General features: G+C 29.5%; 1 protein-coding gene across 1 annotated transcript; it reads right to left on the reverse strand.

The window, feature by feature from the left end:
• Positions 1-6309: 6309 nt before the first annotated feature.
• On the reverse strand, positions 6310-13466 carry LOC108001241 (glycosylated lysosomal membrane protein A). Its single transcript, XM_028664321.2, has 7 exons — positions 13225-13466; positions 10583-10770; positions 9746-10003; positions 9474-9677; positions 9170-9400; positions 8789-9081; positions 6310-8658 (listed from the first exon to the last, which is right to left on the reverse strand). The coding sequence occupies exons 2-7, from the start codon at positions 10652-10654 to the stop codon at positions 8487-8489; spliced, it is 1230 nt and encodes a 409-aa protein (XP_028520122.1). The 5' UTR covers positions 10655-10770; positions 13225-13466; the 3' UTR covers positions 6310-8486.
• Between the last annotated feature and the right edge of the window lie 3052 nt (positions 13467-16518).

Raw genomic sequence — 16518 nt, forward strand, 5'->3', positions numbered from 1 at the left:
TTACAAAAATGATATCATGATGTATAAAAATCTCTACATTATCTTATAAATTTATTAAAAATAATAATGATAAATATCTTAATCAGCGTAGAAAATTTTATTCTATGAAATTTGTACCATCAATATTACTTACTCTCTACATAAGACAATCAAATATTATACAAATAACGTGAGAAAACCGTTCCGAACAGGCTTTTCGAAAGTTCGAATCGTGGATCAATAAACAAGTACCAATGCATATAGCGAAACGAATACACGATCTATTTCGATGTTGGCATGGATTCGAATAAAGGATAGACTTCGCTATAAAATCTCAATCCATATTCTGAAAAACTCGATACGGAAAACTCGAAATTCGTCTCTTGTATTTAATCACGAACGGACTAATTCACGGTATCCGGTAAGTACGTAACGTGGAGAAAGATAATCTGGCAAAAGTTCCGCACGTGAAAACGTGATACATATCGTGACAAGGACTGCATTCTCTCTAATTGCACGGCTGCCATCTTGATGGAGAGTACGGCAGAGGGTACAGTGGCGCTACCGGAGGAGGAATAACGTAGGAAAACCGTTTTCTCCACGTTGTGGTGTGGCACAGTAGCGACCCAACACCAATGCCGACATTGCGTGACGTCACGAACCAGGCCGGGTACGTTGCGGAAAAACGTTGTCATGACGACGAGTGCTGACGCTACCGTCGCCGCACCGTCGTCGTTACCACCACCATCCGGCAATCCCACATCCACACCAATGCCAAGGATTGAAAATAGGGGGAAGGATAAAGAACTGTTTTTCTATCCTACGATCTTTTCTTAATCCCTTAATTCAACCGTGTATATCGGTCTCCGATCCGAAAACTGCTGGACATTCGGATGAATCACAAATGTAGGTCGTTTGGTATGGATTGAAAACGATACTGAAGGGAATTGAAAGAAATTGATATAGGGAACATAAAAAGGATCAAAGAATATAAATGTAAATAGAAAATAAAAATATTTTGATAATTTAAAATTGAAAAATTGAAACTAGAAGTTCGTGTATTAAATGAATATGTATATTCGAAAATAGAAATGGGAATAGAAATTAATTGGTAAAAGAGATACAGTAAGATCATGATCATTAAGATCTTGAAAAAAATAAAATCTGAGAAATATAGTAAAACTATATACTAAAAACAGTAACATGTTCAGAATTGTAAATTAAATTTAAAATTGGATTAAAAATTATTTCTTTTTATATATGTTTTTATTTCTTATTTACAAGAATGTATATAATGCATATATATATTCTATAGAAATTCTATGTATCAATTCAAATAATATTTTATATTTTGAAACGTCAAGAATCTTTTATAGAGTGCATATATTTTTGAATACGAATACATCAATTGGTATCATTTTTTAATTATTTTAATTTATAATTCCACTATATCAATTTTAATTACATAATCGTAACTTTTGAAAATAATAACATTCTGAAATTTTAAAATTAAAAAAATAAAAATAAAAATAAAATATTGTATATTATATATTTGCAATATTAAAAAAATTGGAAAATTTTAATGTAGAGTTTCAATTGGAAATAATTCATCATAAAATGAAATTTGTTATAATTTTTAAATATGATAAAAAAATATTTAAAAATTGTTTAGAAAAATATAAAACTTTTGAAAGAATAAAAAAGTACATTTATATTGCGGTATAATAAATATATTAACATTGTTGTTGCAAACTATACGAAAAATAGTTGTAAGTAGAAGAAAATATAAATATGATGACAGTAGTAGAAAATTACTTTATATCGCCAATGGAGGACGACCAATAGATTATTATTGGGTGTGCCTGTTGTTTTAGCGTGACATCCGAAAGATTGTTATCGTATAAATATCATCAAAAGTCAGAATCGATAATCAATTAATGCATATGAACAATTAACTTTTTAACCGAGATTAAATTTTTCATATACTTCGAAAGTCATTATGAAAATCAAAAAAAAAATTTAACTAATACAGAATTAAACTTAAATAACGAAATCTATATTATTTAAATATTAATATCTCTAAAAATTTGTAAAATTTAAAATAAATATATAAAAATATATAAATAGATAAAAATCTATTTAAGAAATATTTATATATAATATATATAAATATATATATGTATTAAGATATTATCAATGATATTATCAATGATTTAGTATATATTTAAATAAACTATTTTTTCAAATAAAATATTCAAGAATCTGGAGAATTCATATTTTAATATATAAACTAAACCATTTAAAAATCATATCATGATGTTAACTAAAATATTAAGTATATAATGCAAATTGTTGCTCTCATGCTTGCTCTCACATCAGCTGCACTGACACGACCCACAAAAGACAAAGTATATCTGAAACTAAAGTATAGTGCAGAACAGGGCCATGCGTTCTTCCGAGGACAATCGATCGATTGCCCCTTTGCCTGCCTGCATGCCTGTCTGACTTCTCTTACGGATTTTCACTTGTCATTACACTTCAGAAACACTAACTTACAACAAAGATGCGATCTTGATCAAGTATTCTTCTATTAATCGATAGAACCTTGAACCCTATATCATTTTCTCTATATATTTGAACGTTTTCCTTCTCTAAAGGAAGTCTGCGGATTCCTTTCTGAATTTATATTTTTTATTTATCATCTAATATTAGATCGAAAAAAAGCAAATAAAATTATTATTTTGTTTATTACAGAATCAAAGAAAGATAAAATATTTTAAATTTTCATTAAGAAATTGTGATATATATTTTTTTAGAAGTTTGTAATAGAGAAATAAGGATATTAGATATTATTCTCAATCGAAATGAAAAGTTCAATAATCTCATTAAGTTAAACTTATATATTCAGAAGATACATTATTCAATTATCTGTCTGTTTGAAGTTTTAATATGCTATGACTTAAATGCTGCATTATTTTATAGGTTTCGTTCTTTAGAATGATTTAATTGTCTTATTTAACATTACAATTGTTAAAATTTTCTATTTACTAATTGAGAACGATATTTATAGTATATAAAATAATTTAAAAAATACTAAAATTAATATTTAAAAAAAATATATTTAACAAATAATTAATAATAAAAAAATATTAAAATGTTATTTAAAAATTATTAACAATGAATGAAAATATGAAAATTCATATGAAAATATGAAAATTCTAAAAAATATTCAAAATAATTAAAAAATTAGAATATTAAAATCACTATTCATTTTTATTATATCACAATTAATTCATATTTAACTCTGTGACATTGAATGATTGCTTTTAATTATATCAAATTTACTAATTTTAAGATTAGCTATAAAAGAGTTAGAAAATCCCACAGGGATCCCTATATTAATATCATAAATTTCAGAGTGACACAACATACCAACGTTTTGAGTGCAGTTCTGCTTAGAACATTGTGTAAAGCATATCGCACCTGTTGCGTTTACTCGTTCAACGTTTGGCCTGCAAAATCTCCCTCCTTCTATTATCGTCATCTTCCTTAATGCGCATGCGCATAGTTTTATAGCGCCGTTGCTTATCATGGCGCATTCAGAATCAGAGAGATAAAAATCATCGTCGAAAGAGGTTACTTCTGAACTCCCTATTCTAAATTACCCCTACCACGAACATGATTGTAACAAAGATTGCTTTGTGCATTGTATCAAAGCATTTTTTATATAAACATTCTAGTTATAATTCCTGCAGATGCAATATCATTGTTAAGAAAAATCAAGAATTCTTTGATCACAGATAATAAAGATAATAAATTGATTGAAAACGAGAATATTTCAATAGATATTAATTAGAATTGATAATTTAATAATTAGAATGATTTAGCAGGATTACTAATAACAGTAATTTCATGATTAGACTTATTAAATCTAACTATTAAATCATTAATAATTTAATGGTTAGAATTACTGGTAATTTTATGATTAATTATTAATTTCATAATTGTCAATTTATTAATGGATTAATTAGTTTAATTAATTAAAATTACAGATTATTAGAAATTTAATATCCAAAACAAATATTAAAATAATTTTCTCATTTTAAGATTTAAATATTATATTTTAAAAATTTTGAAATAATGAGTTCCAGAAATTTACTATGCTTCTAATATTAGGAAGTTTGAAATTAAAATCAAAAATCACTAAATCCAACTACAACTCTCAAATTTATTATAATTGCAGAATATTGAATACTTTGAAATTGCAATTATAAAAAATTGCATGCTTTGAAACTGCAATTCTAGGAAAATGTAATCTTGAAGATGATATATCAAATAGAAATTTTATTCTAGAATTGCTAGTTACAAATCTTATATGGAATCTTATAATCAAAAACTATAAATTATAAGTTATTTTTAATTTTATTTAAAAATAAATAGTTTCCATATATAATTTTATCATGCAAAATAAATAAATGAGTAGATCGAAATGGATAGAAAACTGTTGCATGCTAAATGCTAACAAGTAACGCTTTTACAGGAATTGCATTTAATGAATCGAAATATCAAGGATAAGAGAGGGGACAGAAGGTTTCGAGAGCACAAGAGAGTTTAAGTCGAAGAAATCGACTTTGACGTCATGCTTTTCTCGCGCGACGAACGGATGGGAAAACGCTTCCTTTTAGCCACAGACAATGTAGCTTTGAAATGACCTTTGACATTACACGGTTATACTATCGATCTTTTATTTATTAAGTTAAATAGTTCATCAAATTTTAAACGATGTAAATATATCATTCTCCAAGACACATGTACAGACTATTTGATTTTATACAATATGTATATTCATAACCTAAAAAATGAACATAAAAATAATCTAAAACTTTTACTTTTGATTTTATCCTTTCAATATATTTTCTAATGAAATACAAATGAAAAAATAAAAATATAGTGATATTTTGACATACACAACAATATTTCCAATTCTTATCTTAATTTGGAGGTTATGTTCATCGATCGAGAATTCGAAAGTTGATCATTCTCAAAAAATCGAAATAACCACAATTCATGCGTTTCTTTCACATCAAGGAAAGTCCCAGTGAGTCTGATGGTCGTGCATGAGGCGGTGATCGATACCATCGCACGACTCTTAAGCGGATCGTGCACGTCGTATTGACCGGCAATTTTCGCGCGGAGGAAGGTCATCACGAGACATACAAGAACACAGAGTGAGCATACAAGGAATACGATATAACCGGTATGTAGTGTGTGCGCCAGGGAATACGACCTTCATCGCCACGAACACAAAGGCAGCTGAAGCTATTTCACGTGCGACTAATCTCGAGAAGAGAGAGCAAAGAAGAAGAGCAAGCGCTTATCGTCATCGCGAGAGTGAACCCCTGACTGATCCCTGACCGAGGCAGTTATCGATCGATATATCGAGAATGGAACAGCAGTCGCGCGTCACGCTATACGTAGATATATGTCATTCGTATATGCGTGTGCTTTCTATATATGTGTGTGTATGTCATTATACATGTATATGTCACTTTACAATTCGATTCGTGCTATCGTGTCTAACCTAATCGAAACTGTATAGTAGTCACAGTAATTGATTATATATGTATATGTAGTGAGGAAAAAGCAAGAAGATTCACACATAAAATAAAATATGTTTTTCATATCATGACATAAATCATCCTAATATAAAAAAATAAAAAATTTCACTAGCAATTAAAACACGAAACGATGGATGTATACGTTGTAACAAAAATAATTTATTATGTGATAGACTTGTACGGTAGCGCTGTTAGCGCCTCCTTCAAGAAGCACACGCGGTTTCCAAGTGGTAAAATCAACGAAATATCCTACACGCTGTTTATCCTAATCAATTCATTAACTCACGTGAATCATTCTGATAAATGATTACTATCGAATGAAAATAATTCAATTCAATTTCGATTCAAATTCACAAAAAAATATATCCAAAATAAAATGCATAAACAGTTTAAAATTTTTTTTTCACTTACAGTCGAGGAGTTTCTCCGGTAATGTAGGGATAGTCGTAGCTTGAACGAAAAAAAGCACGACGTAGCGATATGGAGAAGAGGCACTGCGACGTCGAGGAGGGGCGGGTTCTGAGATACCTCCGCGGGCCTTACTTATTCAACTTCGGCAAGGGTAGAGCACACTACCAAGCAACGACACTGTAAACTGAACACACACCGTACGTCGACAAACTTTTCTGTCTTTTCCGTATACGTGCGTGTGTGTTTATGTGTGTCTCTTTCTCTTATTCTCTCTTCTTTTTCTCTCTTCTTTCCTCCGTTCTTTTCTTGTTTCTGTTTCTTTTCGCAACGATTATAGACGATAGACAATAAAACGTATCCTAGTTTCTCGGATATCTTTTTAGACTTTTCAGGAATTCCAACGAATTTCTTCGTTCCTTTCCTAATTTTCGTTCTTCCGCTTCTTCTTCTTCCTTTTTCTTCGTCTCCTTTGTTCTCCTCGCGCCTCCACCTCCTCTTCCGATACCTCTGTTCTTCACCGCAGCGGCAAGGACCCGCCCCGTGTCGCGCTACACAAATGTGTAGTGGATAAAGAGAGCGTAAAACTTGCTCTGCGACAACATTATCTGGCCGGTTATCGGTATCTCGCTGCAGTCGTCATTTCTTCCTTTCCTCCAGTCTCACCGCCCGCGTCGCAACGAAAATTGATCGCGTTGCGCGCGACGGTCCCTTCCTGGGGGACAGACCCGACGCGTTCTACTACTCGCACCGCTGTCACCCCGTAACACAGCTTCGTCTGACTACGATCCTTCCGTCTTTCCTGCCTTCCTGCCGTCCTTCGTACCCTTAGCTTTCCTTACCGAAGGACCGACCAGGTCCTTTCCACTTCCTTTATCTGTCAGTTCCTTCTGGCACATAGACGCGCGCGCGCGCCTTCTCTCTCTTTCTAACACCCTGTCTGTCTCTATCGTTACCCCTCCCTCTCTTTCTTTCTTATTCCCCCTTCTGTTTCCTTCTATCACTTATACCTCCTACCTAGCACTTTCTCACTCTTTCTTCATCCCTATATATCCCCCCTACTCGTTTATATCTCTTTCTCTCTCTTTCTTCCCGTAGACTCTATCTCGCTCACTTAGTCGCCACTAGCACTGTCTCCCGTTTTGTCGACGTTTTCCTCGTCCGTTTCTTTGTTTCAATCTTTGCTTTTTATCCAGCTAATCTGGCCACGGGAATTCACCACTATCCACCAGTTCCCCGTTAACACTGAGTCTGAGTCTCTTAAAACACTCCGTGTCTGACGCACACTTTTATCGGTTGAAAAGCTTCTCTCGAGGACTGTGTCACGATTAGACAAACCCGACGCGGACGTTATTGCACCGCCACGCGCCAATCTCGCGCAGCGGATTCGACAGGAACTAGTTTCGAGGCGTCCCACTATATACCCGCACCATTCGCGACTCGCTACGCGAACCACCCCTCTGTCTGACCACCCACCACGTTCGACTAACCTGCGCGAGAGACTATCGCAACTACAAATCCGTACTCACCCAATGACAATTGCGGTATACGCTTCTTCTGTATGAACCTTTGATTGAGCCCATTTCTCAGCTTCCCTCTCACTTCTCCACCATAACGTTTTCGAACGATCCATGGTAAGAATTATTCAGAAGGGAAATTTGTTTAATCGTAACTTTAATTTGAAATACAGTGAATACGAAGTTAATATCACGATTAGGATTCGTAAATTCGTACGTTCCTTGCTTCCGTACCACGAATGGATCAATGAAAATGTACTCTTCCACTAACAGCACCTTACCCGCCACCCCCGTGATAGCGAGAAACACGGTACCACACCGCACCACCCTTACTATCTTCACCTAAAAACATTCGCCTGCCGCCTTTCGGAATAACCGACCGTCTCTGCAAGCTCGCCCGTAAAGCTTTCCTTAAGAAACTATTGGCTAGCGATTGTGCTGCGATCTTACTGTCATCCTGTCATCCGTCGCCATTGAGGTATCATGTAGATTTCCATCCTTCTTATACAGTGATGGTATATATTGACAAGTTTATTTTTTGATTCTTTTATATTTTCTTTTTATATTTACATATTTTATATATATATTCTATATATTTTTCGCTAAAATATTGATTTTGAATTCATTAAAATTTTAAGTACCAAAGAAAAATCAAGAAATTGTATTATATAAATATATATTTCTAGTTTAAAAAATAATTCTTGAAAAATTTTTTTTTATAATTTATTACTTATATATAAATTTGTACAGAATAATTTGTATACATTGCATTAATATATACTTCAAATTGATTTTCATGTATCAATTTGGAAATACGTGTAAAAAATATATGTGCTATATATAAATATAGGAAAATCTTTTTGTAAAATTTATCGGTGGTCTGTCGATAATACAACTAAATGTGCATAGACTTCTATTAAACATTGTTCAGTTAGAAACTATGTACGATTTATAAATCATATTTTTACTGACTTAAATACGTCTCACTATTTCGTTTCGGCAATTTGGAAATACAAAGATATAATCCGATTACGAGTAAAATAATTAGCGGAAGGCCAAGACCAATTGAAATAATCATAATTACTAAATAAGAAAATTGTTCATCAGGTGGTGTACCATATCCAATCAAGAATGTCCTAAAAAAAATATTAATTGTAAATTTGTACATATTAAAAAATGAAATGAAGTGAAACTATGTATTATGAAATGAAATATTAAAATAAAGTTAGTATTAAAATAAAAAATGAATTATTAAAATAAAGTTACCATGTAGAATAATATGTTTTTTTATAAAATCCATCTCCTTTTGTTCCTAATGATACAATAATTCTTTGAGTGAGCAAATCGTCAATTTTATCTCCATAATAACAATATAACATAGAATTCATAATAGCACTTGTATGATTAGATACTTTCAATGGTGAATATTGCATTGTTTCTGTAGAATTTGTTGTATCTCGAGATATAGTTGTGTAAGAAACTGGTCTCCATTGCAAATAAGCTCCCTCTGTCTGGTAGTTATCCATACTTTTATAAGGTGGTGTTCTGACTTCAACAACCTAAAATAATATTAAAACAATATTAAATTTATTTATTTGTTTTTAATTCATTTATTTTTAATAAAAAGTATAAATTATAATATATTACTTCAAATATTCCAGGTGTATGTTCATCATCTAAACTTTTTTTTGGATTAATAAACATAGGAATATCAGGATTGCCTTCACCTGCCACCAATAACTCAATTGCAAATCTACTATTAGTAAAAGTTTTGTTAGTTTCTATATTTTGAAGGATAATATCAATTTGAGTAGAATTCTCAGTATGTAACATATGAGGCATAACTTCTGAATGATCAAGAGAACAAAATCCTATCAACTAAAAAATAAATAAAACAAATTTTAATAAACTACATATTTTATATATACTTATATATAATATGATATCTTACCGAAAGTTTTACAGTTCCATATCTACTGATATTCATAATACTATCATTGTAATAGTTACCCTCCATATTTAATGTAACAAATTCAGTATTTTGTATTAAAGCTTTTCGATCCCATTGAAAAAACATGGGATGTATAACATTTGTGTCTACAATATTAGTAATATTCATCATTGCTGTATCATTTTTATCATTGAATTCTATAATCTGAAAATATTATTCAATGTGTCAATAATTTGTTTAATTATTTATAAAAAGATTTAATATATACTAACCTTATTAAAAATTACTCCAAAAGTATAAATAGGTTCTTCTGTAAATTTTATGGAATTTTTTCTTTTAATAAAAAAATCTTCCCAACTTATGTTTAATGAAGCTGAAGGTAAAGTAAGGGCTAAGAATACTGATGGATTACCATCAAAATCCCACAAATAATGTAAAGTGTCATTAGGGCCATCAGCTCTTAGGTAAACTGTTGTTAAATTTTTGTCTTTACATTTCGTGTCACAGTCATAATTCAGCCATGATCGTAACTAGTGCCAGGCAAATTCTTTTATATAAAAAAATGTAAATATATTGTTTGCAACTCAATAATTAAATAATATATAATTATAATTAATAAATTCTATGAATCATATTTCACATCAATTAACATACTTTACAACAATAGAATCAAATAATATTAATAAAATATTTTTTCACTTTATTTCTATGCAAAATATAAAAAATAAAATTGAAACAATTTTTATTATATATATAGATGAATGTCATTATATAAGGAAAAATTTATTTTTAAATTTCCGAACATTATATCATTATTAATCACTTGATTATTAGAGTTCTCACGTTAATTAATAAGTGGGTTATGGGAACTCGTGTTCCTCATTAAGTAACGTACTGCTCCCAATTACCATCGAATTGTTATTCAACGACGACGAATTGAGATATGACAATAATTTCTAAATCGACTCTGACCGCAAGATAGAACAATCAGATGATGAATCATATTACGCGCGACCTTTGTTTTACCATTCGAAAAAATGCTGATTCAAATAAATTAATCAAATCAAATTATTTATAGTAATGATTAATAATAAAAATATATTACTTACAGTTCTTTGTGTACCACATCCAATTTCTATTAATGTAATAAATAAAAACAGTAACACAAAAACATTATTCATACTGTACGATATATATATATATATATATGTATATATATAAAACAAATCAGAACATTTACTGACAACCCAACAGCAACCTTACTTATGACGCTACTGGCTGTACTGAGGCACGATCGCTGGAATCAAAATGGATCTAAATGTACACTGCTTGCAGCGCCACGTTTGAGTTTGGAGAACTTGCAATTTAATTTTCTGGATAATCGAACTGCTGCAAATTTTACACAATATATATATATAAATTAATTTAAAAAATCCATAATAAATGTTGCATGAATATACTAATATATTTTGATAAATTTTCATTTATAAATGATTATATATCTATATAGATATTTTATCATAGATTATCACTACATTCTAAAATCTAGCAAAAAAGAAAATGCAAAGAATATATGTTATTTTTGTTTTGCTATAACAATGATGTCAAACATATATATATATTTATGTAACCTAAATATCTTAATCAATAAAGCTTAAACAAGAAAGATGATAAGAAAATTGAAAATCAATGCTATCTCTTAAATGCATGAATTTTACAAAATAAGAAAAACAAATAAGAAAAACAAACATAGAGATAAATAGATACTTATCTAAATATCAAAAATAATTGTTTAAAATAAAATAAAGTATTAAGAATTAAGGACTAGCGTCATTTCTTAAATATTTTAAATATGAAAAAATATTTCTCAATAGTAGTCAAGAGATGGCGCTAAAGGTTAATTCTTATACAATCTCTATCTTTTTTTTATTATTTGTTCTCTTTATTTATATAGTTTCATTTTCGACACTTTAAAGATGGCGCTGATTTCATAATTTTTATTCTATTTCTATCTTTTTTCCACTATTTATTCTCTTTGTTTACAACAATTGTTTACACAAAATTTATGCGCTCAAGAAATAACTCCTATTTTAGCATTTTCTTTGTTTAAGCTATTGATTAAAAATTTTAACAGAATTTATTCGATTCAAATTACTATTTATCGTAAGTATATACAATCTTGATCCAATTAAGCAGTTTTTCAGATTTGAAATTAATTATTTATTATTTCCTCTTTATTTAAAATCATTTGCAAAGTGAAAGATTCAAAAACAAATTCATGAAAGAAATTCATGAAAGCAAAAAGTTATAAATATTTATGTGTGTTCAGAATCGAAACTGAATAAGAAAATATATCATATTTTATTCTTTTTTTCAAAAAATATCACTATTGGTATAAGTTATTTTATTTTTTATTTCGAGTTTTTTGCTCAAATAAAGTCAAGCCTAATAATATATTTGATCTACAATAAGATCAAATAAATTTTATGCTTATTTTGGAGCAAAATTGTACTTACTTGAATACTTACGTAAATATATTAACGTATTTCCAGTGAAACATTAAACTGTAATAAAATTTAAATATTCTATGGCTGCATTTCGCGCCGAGAGAAGGAAACTCGTACCCCATTGGCTATTAGATTCCGCCAACGGTGGTGGAGTTACCAATCCTCGACACAGTATTTCGTTTTAGAAATTTAATATTCAAATTAAATAAATATTTCAACAAAGTAAATCATTATAAAAATATTAATTATAATATTAATTATAATAATAATATTTTAAATATTTCAGAATCAAATCTGTGGTAATGAAAATATTAATAATTGTACATAGTGCTAAAAATTAAAAAATATTTTATTATTTCAATCGTAATAATATTTATTCATAAATAATTATATTAAAATGTTTCGCATTGGCAAACAATAATTGGCTCCTTTTCGGGACGCTGTGTACAGCCGAGAAAAGAGAACGTGTAAAAAGAGCATTAACTTGCAGACTACGACCTTGACCGAAGCAGTGTCCGCGCCTGAAGCACATACATATGTACTTATATACGAATGTTCGTATGTACGTCTAGCGTTTCAAGGAACTTTGTTTCTTCAGATTCTCACTGGTTACTTCCCTTTGTATGACATTTTTATATACATTAAAAATTAAGATTCTACGTTAAGAATTTTATATTATGATTAAATATAAAAAGCTATTTATTTTTAATATCTTTTTAACATAATATATTTTTTTAATAAATTTTTCAAGTTATTTAATAAAATATTATTTTAAAAATTCATATAATTATTCATATTATTTGCAGCAGTTGCGGCCAATGCTCTTCAACGATACTATATTGAAAATTGTTGAAGGAAGTCGAAATTCAGAATATAACCATTTTATATATTGAATAGATAAAGATAAAAGAGAGGAAAAACAGAGTCCAAACTAGTTTTTTCTCCATATATTTTTTTTTCAAAAATATGTAAAAAAGATAAAATTATGGAGAATTGTAAAAATATCTTTATAATCTATTACATCGATATTGCTATAGATTCTTTGATTATTACACACAAAATCTATGATCATTAAACCATAAAATATAAAAAACATAGATAGTATAATTACTAGATATGCTTACGATACTATGAAAATGTCAAAATTTCAAAAACAAAAAAAAGATTTTGTTCTTCGATTATCTTTATCGACAGATAACTACTGAGTTAAAAAATTAATATCGCTTCTAAGAAAAAAACCTTACCTTCAATCAATCAAATCATCGTTGACATTTCTCCGATATCCTCATTATTTGTGATCGCCGACGAAACTTTAAATACACATCACCCGATCAGTTCGCCGGCACGTTCCGTGGCTGTTTCGTGGCCGGCGCGTATTTCGATAGCTAAGCCGATGGAAGAATCGCAACGTATATGCGAATGAGTCGAGATCGAATTCGAAGGCGAGCGTAATAATTGCAGCCGGCGCGACGGCTGAAGGACCTCCGACTGCACGTATAACTTGCGCTCCGCCGGTTACCGGCTAGTCGACCGAACGAAAAACAGACAAAGAGTCTTCTTGCGCCGTGAGTAACGCCGGCTCGCTCGGCCAATCAGAGGAATCGGCACGATCGCGGCCCGCGTTCAATCGGCCGGTCGACGAGGAGCTTGATGACGCTGCTATCGTCGTGTTTGCGGAGCTGCGACGTTAGCTCGAAACCGAGGACGGCAATTTCCTTTGTATCAAAAAAGTCTATTTCTATAGACAAATTAAAAATATTAAAATTTTCTTTAAATAAACTTGATATGTTTTTAAATACTCGTGAAATTTGTATATATACTTTATGAAACTTTAGTTACTTTAATTAAAAAGTTTTATTAAAAAGTTTTATTTCAAATCTTGATGCATTAAATTCCAAAAATACCAAAAACTAAGAGATGCATTTATTTTTTTATCAAATATTTATATGAAATAATGTATTTTATTTTAAAAATTTTAATTTTAACTTATATGGAAAATTAATATCATTGTCATTAATTACAATTAATTGAAAAATTCATTCAAATTAAAATAAAAACTTTTCTTGAATTATTGAATAAAGCATACAATTATTTCCATTAAGTTATATATGACAAAAAATTTTTATTTCAATTGATATTTTCTATCTGCATATGTTAAAAAAATTTGGATTTATAAGTTTCAATATTTTAAAATCTATATTTTTCTAGTTCGATAAGTTTTTATTATTGGTTATAAAAATAAATTAATCGATACATCTACTAATGAATTATTAAACTGCATTTATTAAGATTTGAAAATTATAAAAACTTGAAAGTAATACAATAAACAGCATTTATGCAAAATATTTTTTTATTAAGAAAGAGAATCTAATATTATATCCAACACAGAATAATAGTTATGAAACAGTATTTTTTTTTTTTTTTGAATACTTTAAGAAACTTGCTAATAAAATAAAATATATAATTTTTGAGATATAAATTCGTGATGAAGATCAACAATTTTAAATCAACAATTTTAAATAAAACAATTATTATAATTTACTTATTTTTACCAATAATTACATTATTGAAGGTGACAGTGTAATGAAACAAACAACAGAGAAAATCGAATCCAAGATAAAATCGCAATGATATAGATAGAAAAAGTATACTTATTTCCACACTCTAAACTTTCAAATCAATAAACAAAACACATCGTAATTTCATGGCGATTAAACTTTTCTAAATCATCAAACTGTCATCTATGATTACTGATGCATCCAATTTATTAATATGTATATCTTTACTATAAAAATTATAGACAATTAATTATGGGATATATGCTGTAGTAAATTGTTTTTTATTTGTATCATATAATCAATTCAATGATATTTCAAACGTAAAAATCAATTCAATAGGATTAATAAAATTTATGTAAATATTAAAAATCAAGGAAAAATAATGATAACATATTTAAAGACAATTTGTTGTAATATTATTATTATTTTATAACTTTGAACTCGATAATTGATTTATTCAAAAAACGTAAGATTTTTTTCATCTTTATTAATATTTTTCAGATATTCTTCAAACATTCAATCCTAAAATGCAAAAATTGACCTCTTTCTGATATTTAAATAAAATAAAAAATCAACCAAATAATCAATTTGCAAATTTTCATCGAATTATCGTCAAATTGTACGTTTTTAAAATAATTTCAATATAATACCTAGAAATAATATCTAGAAATATCTAGAAAATAGTTCAAGATCATCGATATCGAAATAATGTTACGTGTCCTTCGCGCGTACTACATATTTCGAAGATCATGCGTGTCCGTGAGCATACTCGTGTAACACGCGAGTATGCATCGCAGTAGTACCAGCCGATGGTTACACGGCGACTACGTCGCCATGGAAAAAAGGAATAAAGAAGAAAAGAGAAGCGCGCGCAAGGAAGAACCGGTTTCATGGGGGTTTCAGCCTCCATAAAATGATCCGTCTGGCTTGCCGGTTCGACTCCGCTTGCTTCCACTGTGTTCACCTCCCGCGAAAGCGCTTGCTCCGGTGCACCACCTACCTACCTACCTACCCACCTACCTACCTACCTACCTACCTACCTACCTACCTACCTATCTACCTATCTACTTGTTTCACTCTCTTATCCCTTCCTCTTTCTCTTACTCCAGACCTGCTGACCAACGTAAGTAAGTACCTGATTCGACTTCAGGGGTTCGAACTCGCGGCATTCCTGACCGAATGGCGACTGGACATTCCTCATGGGGTAAATCGATGGTAAAAAGCAAAATATGACCTTCTATTTTGAAGATATATGCGTTATAATTAATTAATAATTATCGAATCTCTAGGACATTTATTTTCTTCTTTTATGTTTTTCTTTTTTTTTTTTAGGAAAATGATAGATTAAAATTATCTTTTAAAGTTTCCTCTTTTTTCTTTATTATAAAACGTAATATCGATCTACAGAAATTATTATAAATTATGCGTTCAAGAATTTTTATAAAAAAAAATGTTTATAAAAGTTAGATAGAAATGACCATAGAATTACTATTGATTATTTTCTTATTTATTTTTTATTTCTGAACAAATAAAAAAACATTCTTTTTTTTTAATTTAATATTAGATAATATTAGACTTGAAAGAATGTTATACTTGACCTCTTTCAATTCACACAATGTTGAACATTGTACAGTTTGTTAACCAATTCAAGTTAACTGAAGAATGCAAGATCTTTAATCTGATGCAAGGAGAACAATTGTAGGCGAATAATATGATGTTCTGTACAAATAAAAGACGCTTTGAGAGGTTTAAAGACGATATATGAAAAATATATATATGAAAGAATTATAATTGGAATTCTTTAAATTTAAAATTAATGATAAATTGTATCGTTTGGCCTTGGAAATTGCAAAGAAAAGAATTATGAAAATAAAATATGCTTTATATTATAAAGTACGAAGAAGACATGATAAGAAAACTGGTTTCAGATGATGGAGAATGTTCTGGTAACATTTGCATTTAGTGCATATGCATATAATT

The sequence above is a fragment of the Apis cerana genome, linkage group LG9, assembly GCF_029169275.1.
Source record: "Apis cerana isolate GH-2021 linkage group LG9, AcerK_1.0, whole genome shotgun sequence".
In the NCBI taxonomy this organism is placed as follows: domain Eukaryota; kingdom Metazoa; phylum Arthropoda; class Insecta; order Hymenoptera; family Apidae; genus Apis; species Apis cerana.